Raw genomic sequence first — 18,606 nt, 5'->3', positions numbered from 1 at the left:
CTCTTGAAGAACTCACAGCCAAGCAGCAGTAATAGAATGAGAGAAAGCTGCACATAACAGGTGGAGAAACAGGAGAATGGAAAGATGGAGGGAATCAAGTATAAGGTCTCATGATTACTTAATCGCTATGCCCACATCTTGTTCCATAATGCATACAAGATTTCAGCCACCCAATCTACTGAAATCCCTCTCGGGACATGTCAGCCTTTAACTAAGCATCCACCTCTCATCCTGCTGCGTTATCCATCCCCCTTGGCATTTTTCTGTCTTCTATTCCACATTATTCCATCTTTTTTATACCCTTGCACTATATGTGAGTCTTAACACACTGTTGTCCTACTGTTGCTCATGTCAACCACTTAACCCATGGAGATTCTCGGGTTTCCCAGCTTTTCTCATCCACCGTCCTTACCGTACTACCTACTGCATTTGGCAATATCCTGTCAGCCAATCATCTTGGCCATCAAACCATACTAACTCAATGTAACATCTGAGGGATATTGCTGGAAGGAAAGAGGGAGTTTCAGTGCTTCAGAGAACCCAGGTAACCCTAATGACTAAAATGAGTCATCCCAAAAGGGACTTAATCATGATTACTAACTAGTACAACACCATGTTACCCTGTGACAAAAGGAAGATCTTCGGTAGGCTGCTCTGTCCCCTCCCACCAACCCACTGCTATAGGAGAGTAAGTCTTCAAAGCTGGACTACCAAAAACCGTTCTTGCCCACTCAGAAGTGACCGTGGTAACGTCCCTCACACCTCCGCACTGGGAAAGAAAGAGCTTACTAATTAAGCCTTCCATACTTCCTATTGGAATGAAATTACCTGCTAGGGTAGTGTATTTAAATTTACCATGCCGGTTCCCATGCTACCTCAATATGGATATCTCAGTATCTAAAGACATCTTAGTGCGAATATTGGTTTAAAGGGTTGCAGCACGTCAGAGATCAAGTATGTGGGGAGCTATTGCCAGGTCTGGTCTGGGGATGGAGCAATGAAAAAACGTATTCCTTGCACCCCACATGGTGTCTCAAATGGCTTTTTTGTTCCGGGACATCCTGCAGTGCTATTAGCCATGCTCTGACATCCAGGACCCTTTCCCAGGTGGAAGCTCGATGGCTGAACTGGGAGACTGTGCTTGCGCTCTGTCCTCCACGTCTCATGGGGACACTCTTCTACAGCGGGGAATCCGCAACAACTCCTGGGTCACCCAGCGCTGCTCCCTCTGCTCGGGGACCTCCATCTGGCACCAGCACAGCCCTCGCTTAGGGGTGGCCGTTCCCGGAGGGCTCAGCCGCGGGGACCGGGGAGGGTGCCGCCGGGCTGGCCCCAGCCTTGGCGTCACCCGCGGAGACTCCGGCCCCCCCCCGCGCAGGGCAGGGAGGCCGCGCCGGGGCCTGCGGAGAGGGAGGGAAGGGCAGGGCCGGGGGGAGTGGCCCGGCCGGGACAGGCCCATAAATAGCCCTCGGCGGGGCGGCGGCGGGAGGAGCCGTCGGAGCCGTCGCTGCAGTCGCCGCCGCCGCCGCCGCCGCCGCCGCCGTCGCCGCGCCCGCCGCGGGCAGAGTCAGCACCGCGGACAGCGCCCGCCGCGCCCCGCCGCGCCCCGCCGCCCCCCGCCGCGCCCCTCCGCGCCCCCACCATGACGGCGGAGACCCACCTGCAGGGCGTGGAGATCTCGGCCGCCCAGTTCTTCGAGATCTGGCACCACTACGATTCCGACGGTGACTCCTTTCCCCCGGGGCGGCGGGGGCGCGGGGGGCGGAGGGGGGCAGGCCCGCGGGAAGCTGGGGGGGACCCCATCGCTCCCCGCCCGAAAGCAGCCCCGGTCCCGCTCCGCGCCCGCCGCCCCGGAGCCTGGGTCGGGGGCCGGGGTCGGTGCCGGGCGGGGCGTGCAGGGAGCCGTTCCGCCGGGAAGGAGCAGACGGGTCGGAGACGTCCCTTCCAGCGCTGAAGAGTGGAGAGAGTTTGGAGGGAGCGCTGGCCGCAACTGTAACTCTTTCTGTTGTAGGCAATGGGTACATGGATGGGAAGGAGCTACAAAACTTCATCCAGGAGCTGCAGCAGGCGAGGAAGAAGGCAGGCTTGGTAGGTTAACGTTTTGCCCCACTTTTCTGTCTTCTCCGGGAAAGAAGAGCTTTCTTGAGCAAACTCCAGTGCCCTGATCCCTTCTGTTCTCTGTTGCCATCACACGGTTCACGCACGAGCCTCACCAGGCAAAGGGAAGTATCTCGGTTAGAAACCAGAAGGTTGCAAATGAAATAAATAGGCTGTTTTGGAAAGGTGAGGCCAGGGTCCACCGCCCTGGACAGCAGGTCCTGCTCACGTCTTGCCAGGCTCCGAGCTAATACTTCTTTCAGTGCTTAAAAAGAAAAGTCAAGAAATACATGGATGTTATCTTTTTGTCTCGGGTGGGACCTTATCCCACTGCAATCAATCTTGCTTGATCCAGATATGTACTGATACTAAAAAGAAAAGAAAAAAAAAAAAAAAAAAGAGGGCAGTTAAAGTTAGTTGGAGTCTGTTTTAATTTCATCCCTAATGGGCAGTATGGGCTGAAATGCATTTCTGCCCCTTGGTGGTCAGTAAATAGATCTGCAGATGACTGCTAACCGCTTTTTGCCCTTCACTGGTGTTATACACTAGGAGGATGACTACCAAATTCTGGTAGTTTAAATTGTGCAGAGGGACAGCAAAGTTTTTGACAATGATGTCAAAACAATTCTGTGTGTGAGTTCTTCAAGCACTAGTTATGAATTCCCTCCAAACTATATCCACGTGGCAAAGAAACAGAGAGAGAAAGGAAAAAAGACAAAAACAAATTAAAGATACCATGTGAAAATTTAAATTAAAATAGAAACGAACCATTTTAACAAATAAATTGCCTTTAATATAATCCGTTTCAAAAATAGGCCACTTAGCTAATAACCTAAAAGAATCAATTTAAATGAATCTATGCTAAAAGCCCTCTGAAGTAACAGAAAATAAAATTATAATTTAACTGGATGGCATGTGTGCGTGGGGGAAATAGATTAATACTTCATATAAGAATAACTCCCAATTGAGTTATTTATAGCTTTTCAATAATTAACTTTGCTTTAAAAGGTTTGGTTTATTTTAGAAGTAAATGGAAAAAAATATGAATATGAATCTTAATTTACTTTGTGGAAAATTGTGTCTTCTGAGTAATTATTTGAATGTAAACTTCACGCATTTAAAAATCTGCCCCTCGGCAATGCCTCTAATGTTACTGTAGTTTTGGTACTGGTTAATTCTTCTCACAGCCGTTCGTGTAGGCACTCATTTTCATGAGTGTAAGTTTAAAATAAAATTTAAAAAAAACCCCAAACCTACAACAATTCAAAACACCCCAGAAAATTGGGAAAGGAATGTGATTTTTAGAGGGAAAAAGTCTAAATTTTTTTCATAGAGAAGATTAAACACAACTTCAATACCTTTCAAATATTACAACAGAACAATCTCTCTTCTATGTTTAAGTGCAGGAAATTTAAGTATATCCAATACAAGGAAGGTATTAAATCCTATGTATGTTTAGTGTGAATGGCATTCATGGTAGAAATGTTGATATATTATTCAGTAGTTAAAAAATTAATTAGAAGCTCAAGAAAAAAATGTTTATAATTTTAAGATCAGATTCCTTTCTCTCTCAAAACAAGTGTGCATTTCTTCTTAAAAGCAGAACCTACTCAAAGTAACACAGAAAAGCCTTGCAAGATTGTTCTTATTTGCTACAAATTTCATCATTTATGCTTTAAAAAAAAAAAAACAACAAACACTACCCCTCTGCCTGTATCTCACACTATATTTTAAATATACTCAGATATACTCAGGTGTTTAATCCAGTTTTTCTTTCCCATTTCTCTGATTCAAACCTATTTTTTGAGCATTCTGCTGAAAAGAGCAACCTACAGTAGCAACTTCAAATTCAGTACTTGATCCATTGGCTCTGCCTTTGATAGATGTTACCTTCATCTCTGAAGGCTTTTTCTGGAGTGTGGATATATGTCACCTTAGGTTTCAAATCTAAGCTGATTCTTGGATTTGAAGGCTCATTTGCCAAACAAGCATCTTATTAGTTCATGTCTTGTCTCATGGGATGCTAATTTAGTAGCTTTGAATTCCTATTCTTTTGCCAGAAGGGACACATTGAGAAACTAGTGTAGGTTATATGTCATTTCCTCAGCTGTCCTTCTTTTAACACCCCAAAGCTTCTTTGTCATCATTAACTTCTGCATTTCAGGTCACTCTCCTGCTCACTATTTTTGAAATATTCAATTATGCATTCTTCATAGCTGGATTTTACATCAGTCATGCCATATGCATTAAAGAATCACATTGATTCTGTCATTGAATAAGACGGTTTAACATTTCCCAGTATTCTTCCCAGCTACAGAACTGTTCTAATTATGTTCTAATTCTAATCCTTTTATTAACCCACTCAGTAAACCCGTACTTTCACAGTTGCTTTTTCTCAGATGTAGCAGTGGCATGCAGCCTGATTCCTGCTAGCCCCAAAGGGTGGATGTGTTTTAGGGCTTGGGCTTTTCTTTGGTAACACTGTGTCTTTTCATTTCATGCATTATGAGATATAGTGAATTAATCTGATATACTTTCAGACATGTTGAAAGAACTGCCTCTTTTTTTAAGACAAAAGCTATATAAGCAAGTAAACATAGCTTCCATTCATTGTGCCCCGCGTTTATGCAATACCTTCTCTATTTAGGTACGCCAAAAGAAACTGTGGATATAAGTGTCTAGCATGGAAATTGATAAAGGGTTGATAGGTGAATCTTGCATGAGCTATTCCACATTTGTTTCTCACTTTCTCTGCGTATATAGACAATGACAATATTTTTCCACAGAAATATGCGATTTAAGAGATGTTTATGAATATGGTCACGTAAGAATTTCTGTAGTGCCATCTATCCTTACATTTTCAAATCATATCAAAAAAACCCTATTTTTTCTACAGCTCCACTTGGTTGTATAGGTGTCTCTTAAGTGTTGAAAGGGGAGACTGAAGGGCTAGTTTCTTAATTTTAAACATTAGAGCACTGTATTTGTATCAAGTTTAGGACTAGATTTGGTTAAATTTAGGCAAGTTATTTTGACTGAAAACATTTGTTTGAATAACTCATCAAGCAGCTCAAGAGCAGGTGAAGTGAACACCAAAAAAAACCCCTCTTTCTAAATAATGTACTAGAGAACAAGCATCCTGTTTTGTTTAACCTGTAATCGGCTGTGCCTCCTTCAATGGCTGAATACTGTCTGGCCCTGCGGAACTGCCACTAGAAAGATTAGTGAAATGTTTAACCAGGACTAATTAAAATCCAGGTGTCTAAATTCTCCCTTCTATCTGCTAAGAAAACTTGTCCTCACTTTGGGATCATTAGATGAAAGGTGACATTGAAGTGCATTGTATTAATAGCCACATCTCTAATTAAAGCCACAGCAAATTACTAACCTGCCATGGATGACTTTGACAGAAATAGGATACTAGGCCATGATTGTATCAGCTACAAGGAAGTGACATTTTAGTTAGCTTTGGTAGTTGAAATTTGGGACAAACTACAACGGACTTTGTACAGCTGAGATTCCCTGTGTCTCCAGTGAGAGAATCGCTTTGGTCCTATATAATCAGATCTATTGTAGCAACTAAACCTTTAATTTTCAAAGACTGATCTATCTTCACCTATAACGATAGAAATGTCCATTGTTTTGATATAACTGTAGTCCTGATCCTTACTGCATGGTTTTACTACCTCGTGCCTATAAGCAATACAAAGAAAGTTAAAAGTTTAATCGGTACTGAAGGTTGATGGCAGCTCATATCAAAGCAAGACAAGTCAAGTTGAAGTGTGAAATCAAATATTTAGATATTCACCCTAAGGCTGGCACTTTTGCTGTAGCCTAGAGCTAGGATAGCCTTTAGAGAACAGATGTATAGCAGGGACTATAATTTATATGAAAAACAATTATGCTGGCTTTTTGGCAATTATGCTGGACTCTGTTCGATTTTAGACACTGCTCAAAGTTTTTTTCCCTCCTAAATCTGCCTTTCTACATTTCAGCAGTGACATTTTGACTCTGTTTCTATGATAACCAGATACTAAACTGTAAAAAATACGATATCGTGATGAGTTCTTTTAGGGCTAAAATAGCATCCATTGTTCAGGAAAAGCCATTCAAAGATGTGGAAAGGCTATTTTGGTGTTCAGATACATTATACTGAAATGTTCCTTATTTTGAAAGATTTTGCACTGCCTTCAAGTTACTAATTTAAAAATGAAAACTGAGAAAATTGGCTAATAATTGCCTATGAACTTCACTGTCATCCTCTTAAACAAAGGAAATGTTATACACATCTTCTAACACATCTGTCTTCATAATTTTTTCATTCTGTAAACTAAAATAGGAGTTCTAAGTATTTAGATGCCAATCATTTACACTGACTATAATTCCTTAGGAAGTACCTTTATCACAATGACATTATTCATGATAAAAAAATACTCAATTTCATTTAAACTTGAGGAGTCAAGCTGCAGTGAGTACTTCATTAAAGGTAGTATATTATTTGGCAACTAATAGAACATTCAAGTAAGTTGACATATATTTCTCTGTATCTTAAAGTAATGATTCTCTCGTCGTAACTTTGTAGGATTTAACACCTGAAATGAAAGCTTTTGTGGACCAGTATGGGAAGACTCCTGATGGAAAAATAGGAATAGTTGAGGTAAGATGGTTACTTGATAACAAAAGACTGACATGTTTACTTGTAGAAAATCCGTTTAGCACAGAATAATGGGAGCATAATATGTAAATATTTTGGATTTTTAGTTACACAGAAAATGTCTCCCTCTGTCTTAAGATCTTTAGTATTTTTTTTTCACTAATGAAAAAGTAAGGTATTTCTTACCCCTCTTCAGACATTTCACTACATTTTGTTTAACTTTCAATGCTTTATTCAGTACAAGTAAGCATTAACAGCAATTTAGATTTCCTGCAGAGCAGATAAAAGCTCTATTTTAGAAATTTAAATTGTGAAAGGTAAATGTGATTTATCTCTATATATGATTTTGAACTGATGCTCTGTCATTACTGCTATAGTGAGGATAACACATAAGTGAACGCAATTGGGCAATCACTGTGTGTAGTCTATTCTAAAAAAATACATATATGGTAAGAGACCAGGTTAATCATGTGAAATTTAAACATAATTTTAATAGTAGTTCTGATCCAGCTTGTGAAAGATCAGGATTTCTTATGAATGCCTTTCTTGAACTTTAACAGAACTTCAGGCAGAAAATTCTGCTGTTCCTTTCTACTATTTTCTAAAGAGGGCAAAGATACTCAACACCTTCTACACATACAGCCACTCAACAATTGTATAATTTAGACAACTTGCTAGGAAGGGGGGAACCATTGTATTTTCTCTTGCTTTCACTGTTCAGTGCTGCAAGTCAAACAGGAGAGTTCGCTGGGTTACAGTTTGAGAAGTCACTTTTTCAAGTCTAAATCTACGACTCATTTATGTCACTCTGACTGCAGTGAGACTGCGGTTTTATTATTAAATGCTCTTATATATTTTTTTTCTGATAATAAGAAATCTGACCTAGAGAGCTAATTAAGAAACCACTGGAAACAAGCCAGGTCTGTAAAATTTCTACAGTGACCAACTTTGGGTCAATAGCTAATTTTAAAATAGAGGACTAAATAGAATATCTACAAGTCAATAGGAAGTATCACTGCTGATATAATAGATCATTTCAGAGTATCTTTTCTCCTCTGTCATGTGCCTGAATTGCATATACTTGGTTAAATGCATATGTAATTACAACTAAGCTACTATGGAAATACAAACTGTTTCTTTTGCAGCTGTAATTGATTTTAAAAAACTAATCTTTTGACAATACTTAACGTTGATTGAATAGTTCTGGGTCTAAAAAGAACTAGTGTTTATGTGGACTGTGGAATCATTTGGTTTCAGACTAACAAATGCTTATTCATTTGATATTGAAGAATCCCATTAAATTTAGCATTTTCAAATATGTATAATAGCAAGCATTGGAGACTGGAAGAATGCATAGACAGTGCCTGAAAAAGACCATGTTTCTTACTTAGGAATACGTTTAGGAAAGATAACTGAAAGTTTTACATTTCAAATTCTATTTCTGATTCTGCTACTGACTTACTGTGTAAAAGTGAGCAAATCCGATAGGGTTTTTTTTTCCTACTGATATGGTTCAGTACTGACGACCCCCAGTGAAGTGCCAAGCACTTGAATAGTGACAGTACTCAGTTAGTGACTGAAGGGACTTTCTCCCTTAAGAATGGGACCTAACCCAATAGCTATATTTTATTTCACTTACATCATCATGAAGCTTGATTTGGAAAGTGCTGATGGGTCTCAGATGAAATATGTTGTACGTGCAGAGCAGTATGATATTAAAGTTGATATTTGCACTTTTTTCTCCTTCCTTATAAATAAAAATGCCCAGTAATTCCAGATTGCTCCCATTTACATAGCACATCAAATAGTTTTTCTGAAATGTGTATGAATGTTGTTTAAAAAAAACTTATGTAAAGCCATTTGGACTCCCAGCTATCATAATGAATACCCCAGCATCTGACGGGAAATGTCCTAGTGAATAATGAGTTTCAGGAGAAGTCTGTTGGCTGAGATAAAGAGGAGGCCTGAGTGGCTTCATGGAGGAAGGAGTGGATTTTCAGCTCAGACTAAGTGTTGATTCTGTCTTTCCAAGCACACTGCGGTTAGTTCACTAGCTTTTATCCAGTGCCCTCCAGCTGAAGGCAGAGTCTGACCTGTCCACTTGCTTGTCGTTGTGTAAGGGACCTTTCTTTGACCTTTTATACTCATTCAGATCAGCACTTTCACTAAAATGTGGATGTGAAAACAAAGGTTTCAAAACGTAGGACTGTGGTAATTCCACATTCAAATTATTTGAAGCTTACTGCTGCTGCAAAAATAACTACTTATTAGCCTAAAATATTCTTTGTACTCCCATTCTCTATTACAGGATTTTTAAAAGCAAATCCATTGTATTAGGTGAAAGGAATTTTAAATAGCATTAAATATCAACAGAATTTACTTAGAGAATGATTTCTAGGAAATAGTTCTGATATTGTTTTAAGAACTGAGAGTATTTTTTCTGCTAAGTAACCTATAAAGATGTACCTCAGCCTGCAGCTGAGCAGAGAGGAATCGAGCCAGTCTCAGGCTTTGTGGTTGTCCTCTATTACTCACGATGCAGAAATAGCTGACATTCTCCATAAAAGCAGTACAACTCACAGAAACGCTCACTAAACCACTATTGCTACCATACACGAGCTCATAGTGGTCTGCACTCTTATTTAAACATGCTCACGGGGTCCCCCTACACTTATCCTCACAAAGAAGTCTTCATTAGAAATAGCACCAGGTTTCAATCTTTCCTTCCCATAGTGAGAAGTTGAGCCGGTTTCCACATGATCTCCTCATCCCTTAGTAATGCAGAGTTTTCTTCAGAAAGCAGTTTAATGCTGTTTGATGCATGAGCTTGGAGAACTGGACTTGCCTTTAGCTATATTGCTTCCGTTACACTAGAGGATATGAAAGAAAGAAAGCACGAAAGACTTCTTTTCTGGAAGAAGCCTGAGCTAATATCGGATATTGAGCTACTACATCTCTGTAATGTAAAAGCCTGTGCTTTCCCCTGAGACTTACAAAGGATTAGAGGTATAGCTTAAAATAAGGTAATTTTCTTCCAGAAGTATTATATCCTGTACTTCAAATACAGTTTGGTACTGCTAGGAAGCTGTTAATGATTCTTTGGAAAGTTACTATTTTACATTTACTCTTGCACTTTGTAGCATTTTACAGTACCCTTGCAAAATTCACCAGAGTTAGCTATAGATGTCCCATGAATAAGGCCTTATTTATAATTTCCATACGTATAAACCCTTTCTCATTGTCATAATCAGTCCCTGCCTCCAAACTCTGCTTAATATTATAATCAGTTCTTCCATTCAACATTTGTTGTTGAGGACTGTCGTGGGTTAGGCCGATCCGGACCCCCCCCCCCCCACTTCAAACCATAACAAGGAGGAACGTTGATTTACTCTAAAAATCAAAACTCTCTTGTCATGGCAGAAATAAAGATCTTTTTTCCATAAATCAGTACTAAGTGGCACACATTTACCTATTACATACATATGATCATGTACTTACTTACACGTGTATATGCTATTTCTAATGGAGAAGGTTTTGAAAGCTGCTGACAAAAACACATTAAGTTGATTGGGTTTAGTGTTCAGCCGTTTAGCAGAAGCACTCAGAAGGCTCTGATGGACCTGACAGCCTGTCATCAGCTGCGCCATTTCTGTGAGGAGAGTGCTCTGATATGTTTTCTCAGTTGTACCAACACTTAAATAATACAGCTGATTCCTTGCACAGATAATTTTAGAGAAACAAGAGATCTGTCTCCACCCCTTTTTGCCTATAGAGTGAGAGGAGAGCTGAAGTCACCTACGGCACTACTGGAACCCAATAAAAAAGCCCAAGCAATTAGGCAATAGCACTGAAATAGATAGAACGAGGGATCTGAGGGTGTGAAATGAATGCAGAAAAAAAAAAAATCAAAATTTTAAGATGGGGCTACAGGAAGTCTGTAGGTGCCATTTTTCATAAAAGAATGCAGATAAGAAATCTGTCTTTCTCCATTTTCTCTTCCTAGTAAGCACAGCTGGCCTATTCTTCAAGTAAAAAGTTTTCCTTAATCAAAACACATTTCATACATTTTGAGGACAGAAAAAAATATTGGGCCTTTGTTAAAAACAAATCATGATTTTACATTAAATTATACAGCATACTCTCCATCTTCTACATTTGTCACTTGCCAAAATTGAGTTATAGTAAATGAACGTTTTCAATAATCGCTACAATAATGTCTAATTTTAAAAAAGCCTTTTGTAGAGCAGAGGCATTGAAAGAACCACCCCAGATTTCGCAGGGCTGAAAGCCTTTTTGATTTCTTTCTGGTATTTATAGCTCTTCTCAAACACATCTCTGTGCCTGACAAATGATCACTGGTTGCCATCCCCTTACCCTCCCCTCTTTCTTTTTTTCTCCTGGCTTTTCCATATATATTTCTGTTTACATTACACACATGTTCATCATGTCAGTCTTCCTCTCTCCTCTTCCTCTTCCTCGGTATCTGTGAGTAGTCTATTTTCCTCACTTTCTTAGCTTGAGCTCCTTCACACTTACCCTCTAGACATCCTTGTGTTATGCTTTCCCTTCGTGCCAGTTGCAAGGTTTTCACCATAGATCCTAATTCTGCATGGGTGAAATTTTTCCCCTCTTTCCCCATCTACCCCTTCAGTAAAGTGCTGTCTCACTCCCTTCTCTCAGACCTCAGTTCTGTTTGACCTTGATGACTATGGTAGAGCTGCAAGCCAGAAGCCTTTCAGTGGCATCTTCCAAAGATTTCCGCTACCAGGATGAAGCTTCCTATGGGATCATTATAGGGCAGTGTGATCATAAAGATTTTCAGACTCTTTTAAAAGCTCAGCTGGCCTAACGAGGAGTCAAAATTTAATCTTTCTTAAATTCTGTTGCAGCTTGCTCAGATATTACCGACGGAAGAGAATTTCCTGTTGTTCTTCAGGTGCCAGCAGCTAAAGTCAAGTGAAGACTTCATGCAGGTACAGTATGAAGAGTTGCCTTTTGTAAAATCGTCCAAGACCCACTTGCCATAAATACATTATTAAAGCATTTGCATTCTGATTGCAGACATGGAGAAAATATGACAGCGACCACAGTGGCTTCATTGATTCCGAGGAACTTAAGGTAAACCAATACTCATGAGCAGGCACGATGTGAGAACAAGTGTTGGATTACAGCCTGGGCTGCTATCTGTTTCTCCAGATACCCACCCATGCATGTTTTTGCATTTCAAACATGACTGAAAAGCAATATGATTAGCTGATGATTTTGTCACCAGTAAATTATCTAAAGTGAAACTCTGATCAATGTTTTCTAAAGTGCGTTTTAATTCAGATTGATGTTTGTCTCAAGTGACTCAAGGTATCAAGTACTCTAGCTTAGAAGTAAGAAAGATTAAGAAAGCAAGATAAGCCTCTGAAAGCCTCTGTCTTTCCTTGTAGGAGAGATGCTCACATACAGCAGACTCTGAGTAGAAAAGTGCCAATTTCCGCAGTTCAGCTGAGCTTGATAAGTTACTGTAGCGTTAAATTCATAGCAAGAGAAAGACCTAGCAGTGTTTAGTCCTCTAATTTGGACTATTTTTCCCATATATGGTATTCTAAGGGAGATCTAACAAATCCTTGTAGCTCTTCTGTTAAGAAAAGGAATCCATGTAATAAAATTCACAATTTTTTCCTTTTCCCTCCTCTTTGAGTTTGGTATCTCTGTGATGTTTGCTGAGGACCCTACCTCAAGGTAACCCTCAGGCAGACAAGCCCATTCTTCTGCTGGCTGGTTGCAGTAGATTGGTGTGTCTGAAGTTGGTAGGATCAGGAGAAGGCCACACATGTAGCACTTGACAACTCTCCAGCTGTTAGATGATGCTTTGAGGACTGTTGCTAGCTACTGTAATTTAAAATAGATTTAAAAAGGCAGAGCTCATTGAGGACCAGCTGAAGAATGAAGACATTTTAACTGGATCCCTAATGGTCCCATCTCTAGGACCATTGCGCTGCGAGATTTTGTCTGCCTCAGAGAAACAGGACATTTTAACATGTTGAAAACAAGACATAAATGTCCAGTTTTATTTTTAGATCAGTATTTCTTGACAGGCCCAAACATTTTAAGTACTTGCCAAGTAAGGAGTACACTCACTTACAACTTTGTAAGAGAAATTTAAGCTGGAAATCAGGAAAACTTTCTAACAATAGTAACGTCAGTGGGGCACATTGTTTAAGGGGGAGGCAGACTCTCCATCACTGCCTGTATTTAGAAAAGATTTGGCAATAGCTCAGATCAGGCAGTAACTGAAGAAGTTTAGATATAGATGATCATGTCTTGAGCCATGGAGATGGACTGGACAGCCTTTCTATGCCCTTTCCATTTCTATTTTCCATCAAAGCACACACGATTAAAGATGTCTCTGTAAAGCCCATTTGCAACATTTCAGGCACATTCTTTATCTACAAGCTATCAGAAAGACCTTCCAGCATGGAGGGGGCCAGACTGGAAGAACTATATTGGTCACTAGTCGTATGACTATTGACATGGCTGCATTTAAGTTCACAAATGTCATCTATGTACAAATAGATTTTCTTACGAGCTATCTCATTTTCTATCTTGAAATGTGGCCCAAAATTCCACATAGATAATTACACTCCAACTGATGACAGTAATTAGGTACTTCATTGAGCACTGACACGCATAGAGACATCTCAGATCTTGTAAGGCCCTTGTCAAATAAATTGATAATCTTTCTTTTTTAATGTCACAGATCTAGTACAGAAATTTAAACCACTGAATGAGTGGAAACAATCTTATTTTTTAAAGTTTACATGTCCCATGATACTATATGAAATTCTCGTTCAAAAAAAGTTGCAATGAAACTGGCTGCACACATTTAGAACACCAGGTAGGAAGGAGCAACATAGGTTAATGTTCAGTTCTAGCATCAGGTACTGCCATAGGCAAGGAGAAAACTTCATTAATCATTGATCTTTTCTGTAAATTTTTTTCCTATGTTGCAAGAAGTGATTAAGTATCCAAGATTTCAAGGACACTCAAGGTTAATTGGTTTAGTTTACTGATAGAACTGATTAGGAAGCAGTATACTTGAAAGCCAAACTTTTTTTTCCAAATTCACGATACAACAAATGGCATACAATGCAGAAAGTTTTATGAGTCACTTTTTCCAAATAAAACTGTGCAGTATACTTGAACTGATCAAAAGAAACCGTTATATTCTTAGCTGTTAATTGCTACTTCTTTTCATACTTATTTAGAACTTCATCAGTAAATACTGAAGTGGGAGTAAAATAGTACTTCCCAGTACTTTAATCTGAAGTCAGCAAGTCAAGAATTTCATACCTTTGATAAAAATTCACCTATTACTCTTCTATTTATTTTAACAGAGCTTCTTGAAAGATTTATTACAGAAAGCAAATAAGCAGATTGAAGACTCAAAGCTAACAGAATACACAGAAATAATGGTAAGATTATTTACAGCCATATTTCATCAAGACTGGATTAATCCAAACTCCATTTAGTCACTGGAAGGCTCAAAAAAACTTGAAGCCCCAGCAGGTCCTAATCAGGCTATGTTGTTGCAACATGGAAACAACTATGGCATCTAGCATTGCAAGTACTTCCGCAGCTACAGAGCTTTGATGGACAGTTTTCAGTGCTGCTTAAAAAAAAAAAAAAAACCAAACCCAAAACCAAACAGGCTCAGGAATTTTGAATCTTCTTGGTATTTGTATAATATTAGACCATACCATAGTATTTTCCCCTGTTAGGCTTCCCTGTGCCATTAGTTATAAAACTGAAGTCTTCACAGTTCGAAGGAGAAAAATTGTACCTGTCATAATTACATTATGTTTAGATCAAATTAATTTGGGGTTACTTTCTATATTCTGCCTTCTTACAGTGGTGTAGTGTCTGTCTCTTGTCTTAAAAGCCATCACTGCACAGTGGCTTCTCATCAGATTTACAAACATCTCACTCTTCCCTTCTCCCTCTCTTCAAGAAGGGAAAACTGATGGTTTAGATAAACACTAGAACAAAACTGTCACTTCCCTGGCCTTAAATCAGCCTGTCATTGGGGCTCTCCTTCCATCCCACCACCATGGTGCTCCATGATAGGGATCAGTATTGGCTTCTGAGTGGACATTTCCAGAAAAAAAAAAATCAGAATTTTTGTCTTCAGGAAACACATAACACTACATTTTTTGTTTTACCAGCTTGGTTTCATTCTAAAATATTTTTAGCAATCAAAAACATGCTAGATGGACGCACTAGCCCTCAAACTGGCCTGAGAACAGCTGATCAAAACTTGTGTTTCTCCTGACAAAAGTCTGCTGGTTTGTTGCACCAGTGTGAACCATTTACCTAAAATTGTCACTGTTTATTCACTGCTGAAGATAACATGTAACCTTTTCACTCGGGAAGCTTTTTGACATTCATCTTAAAGTGTGCTCTAAGTTCTGGCCTCTGCAGGGAGGCACAATAACAAAGAATTAAAAGAAATAAGAAAGAAATTACAAGGCCAGTTCCCCCATAATCTCCTCGGAAACTAGAAAAAACGACTAATGGAAAGCATACAGTCCTGAGGAGCTGCAGGCACGCAGAGCTAGCCACTAAAAACCCATAAAAATAGGAAATGTATTGACTTCTCAGCTGCCACTGCTTACCTCCCCCAAAAGCGAATCTCCTTGCATGGGAAGTGCACGCAAGGCAGATGCTTTTATACAGGGAAAGGAAGTGTTAAAGGAACCAGGGTGTTGTGTAGAAATCAATGTTTATTGAATTGGTATATTTTCTGGTCTCCTTTGCCATTTATTGTGCATTAACCAAGTCAAATTAGGTCTTTATTCATGGCATTAATTCTGTCTTTAAAAGGATATATAAAAGGATATATACTTATCTGAGTACAGGATGTCGCTTTTCCTCTTATCTAAAAATTACATCTGAAATTACCATGATTGAAAGTGATGGGATGGAGCGTGGGTGGTGGTGTTTTCAGTACAATGTCTAACAATGTTTTGTACAGTTTGCTGCTTTTGTGACTCTTCTATACAGCAAAGGCAAAATAATACTTGCAGGTAGAAAAATGGAACTATACAGACATAAAAACTGGGAGAGGAAGTCCCACGCGGGTGTAATATCTCCATCTACTTTTAATAACGAATACAAGCTGTTTATGCCACTCAAGCAGCAAGAGCTCATCTTTCAAGTCCTCAAAGGAAAATGCTTTAATACAATAGGGTGGTTAAAAATGATTAGAAATAGTATTCACTTACTTTGTCAAATTATATTAATAAATTTATTCCTATAATTTAATTACAATGATTTGGAGAGATTTCTCATTTTCATACCATCAAGAAAATGTGAGCATCTACAATATCTGTTGACTCTTTTCTGGAAATATATCACAGTAACAGAATTTGATCTTTACTTACGTATTTAGACCTAGCAGCCAATTGAATGAAATGTCTACTCTTTTCTGTCTAAGGAACTGAATGCCTTGGATTCTATTGAACTTGACCCAACTGTTGTTTCATCTTTAAGAACAGAGAATAACGATGCTATTGTCAGATCATGACATGAAGTCAAAAGTAAAATGTGATCGTGTCAACACTCCTCTCACTTATAAATAATTGCATGAGCGTTTCTCACATATGGGACATTCATCACTGTAGGCAGGTTAAGACCTACCTTACAGTAAGTTAATCAGAATTGTTCATCTGGTTTCTTATCAGTTGTTTGCAGTGGAATTAATTACTATAAATTACTTCTTCAGTACTTTAAATAAATTTATTGCACAGCAAATGTGAAAGATTAAAACTTGAGGCCATCATTTCAGCAGGAAATAAAGGCTAAATTTAATTCAAATTAAGTTTTCCAAAGAAGTGTTTTCTTCATTGTGTTGATTAATTTTGATTAGTAATGTAAAAACATATATTCTTTCAGCTCAGGATGTTTGATGCAAACAATGATGGAAAACTGGAGCTCACTGAACTGGCCAGGTATGTCTTCTGTTTCTTTTCACAACAAATATCATGTACCAATTGCTGTCATGGAAACAGTTAAATATTTTGACCTTTTTTTTTTTCTCTCCGAAGACTACTCCCTGTACAGGAAAATTTTCTTATTAAATTTCAGGTATGAGTATTCACATTCTTAAGGTAACCTGTTACCATCACACATAACTGGTGTCATTAATGGATTATTTTTTTTCCCTTTTGGCATTTAGGGTGTCAAAATGTGTGCGAAAGAATTCAATAAAGCCTTTGAGATGTATGATCAAGTAAGTCTTCAGAAAGCCTATTTATTGTGTAGTTTGATGGCACTTATTCTCTGAATTCTTGGAAAACTAGCCGTAACCTCTGAAATGAAAAATAAATGTTCATCTTTAATAACATTTTTCAGGATGGCAATGGCTATATAGATGAAAATGAACTTGATGCACTACTGAAGGATCTCTGTGAAAAGAACAAAAAGGTAATCCTAGATGGCTTTTTTTTCCATAGAGATTAGATTTAATTTGGATTTTAAGGACTCTTTAATCCACTCAATTAAGATAAATATAGAGCTTCTAAGTCATAATTCCTGAAGTCAAAGTACAACTAAAAAATCTTGGCAGAATTCATAGCAGTGTGAATCCTGAACTAGGGGAGTTGTGATTACATATCACACTGTCAAAAGCTTGTTTCTGAGACATCAGCTGTCAGCAATCTAACATATGGCTATAATATGGATAACATACAAATACATAAACAACACGTGCAACGTGTTACTGTTGGACAGGCTGAGAATACTCTTTTTTTTTCCTCATTTTCTGCCTTTGGAAGCAAACTTGTTCATGGTGGTAACTAAACAGGATTATAAAGCATTATCTGTTCTTTAAATAGGAATTAGACATTAACAACCTTGCGACATACAAGAAAAGCATCATGGCCTTGTCTGATGGAGGAAAGCTCTACCGAGCAGAACTGGCTCTTATTCTCTGTGCTGAGGAAAACTAGAACTCTTCTATCATGTCCACTTAACTAGTGATGTACTCTATCTACACAATAACTGTGCACTATAAGGGAGTAGGCTGTATTTTTAAACTGCATATAGAAAATTAGCCAGGATGTGTGGCACATTCCTTTCAGTTTGTTTCTATACTGTTTGTAATGTACAGTTTTTGTAACAATAAGATTGATAAAGAGAATGTCTATGTTTGGGCCAGTCTGTATATTCAAAAAGAATCTAATATATGTCAGGGTTGGTTTTGGTTTGGGTTTTTTTTTTTTTTTTTGCTTTCATAAACACAGCTGGAAAAAAATTAAACCTGCTGACATTGCTGTGGTCATCATATCCTTTGACACTTGCAACATTTCTCCTTGTTGATCTACATAACAAAAAGGTCTACAGATCTCTTTCCCAATTACAACTGAATGTTTTTAATGCAAAACATGAATTCAGATGACATGTGATTTACATTTGAAATAAGAAAGAGATGTTGGCAAGTCTGATTTCCAAAATTTACCAAGGCACTAAGAAGTATTTGCAGTTGTCAAACCACCCACTTACAGGTCTGTGCTCTCTGAAGCTTTTTGATTACTCTTCTCATTACGCATTCATAGCATATAGACAAAGCATTTATCCGGGATAGATCTCCACGCAGTAGTTGACAAAAATATAGTGGTTTCAATCTAGCTGTTTAACTTTACTGAATTTAAACATAGGCACTTCAGAAATAAATGCCTTTAATCTGTCTTGGAATCCTGGCTAAATGACAGGTAGTATAGTTAATACACAGATTAACATATGATATTATAAGTGTACCTTTCATGACTATTGCTGTGTCAGAGAATATGACAATCCATTTTCTAAAC

At 38.6% G+C, this 18,606-nt stretch overlaps 1 protein-coding gene across 1 annotated transcript; it reads left to right on the top strand.

Moving 5' to 3' along the window:
* Positions 1-1,642: 1,642 nt before the first annotated feature.
* Positions 1,643-17,748, top strand: CALB1 (calbindin 1). Its single transcript, XM_086609449.1, has 11 exons — positions 1,643-1,724; positions 2,012-2,088; positions 6,680-6,754; positions 11,641-11,724; positions 11,813-11,869; positions 14,137-14,214; positions 16,694-16,749; positions 16,846-16,885; positions 16,977-17,030; positions 17,153-17,224; positions 17,635-17,748. Exons 1-11 carry the CDS (start codon positions 1,643-1,645, stop codon positions 17,746-17,748), a joined length of 789 nt encoding a protein of 262 aa, XP_086465575.1.
* Positions 17,749-18,606: the final 858 nt, after the last annotated feature.

The sequence above is a fragment of the Tauraco erythrolophus genome, chromosome 3 (genome assembly GCF_009769465.1).
Source record: "Tauraco erythrolophus isolate bTauEry1 chromosome 3, bTauEry1.pri, whole genome shotgun sequence".
In the NCBI taxonomy this organism is placed as follows: Eukaryota; Metazoa; Chordata; class Aves; order Musophagiformes; family Musophagidae; genus Tauraco; species Tauraco erythrolophus.
This window is presented reverse-complemented; position numbering and strand designations above follow the sequence as displayed.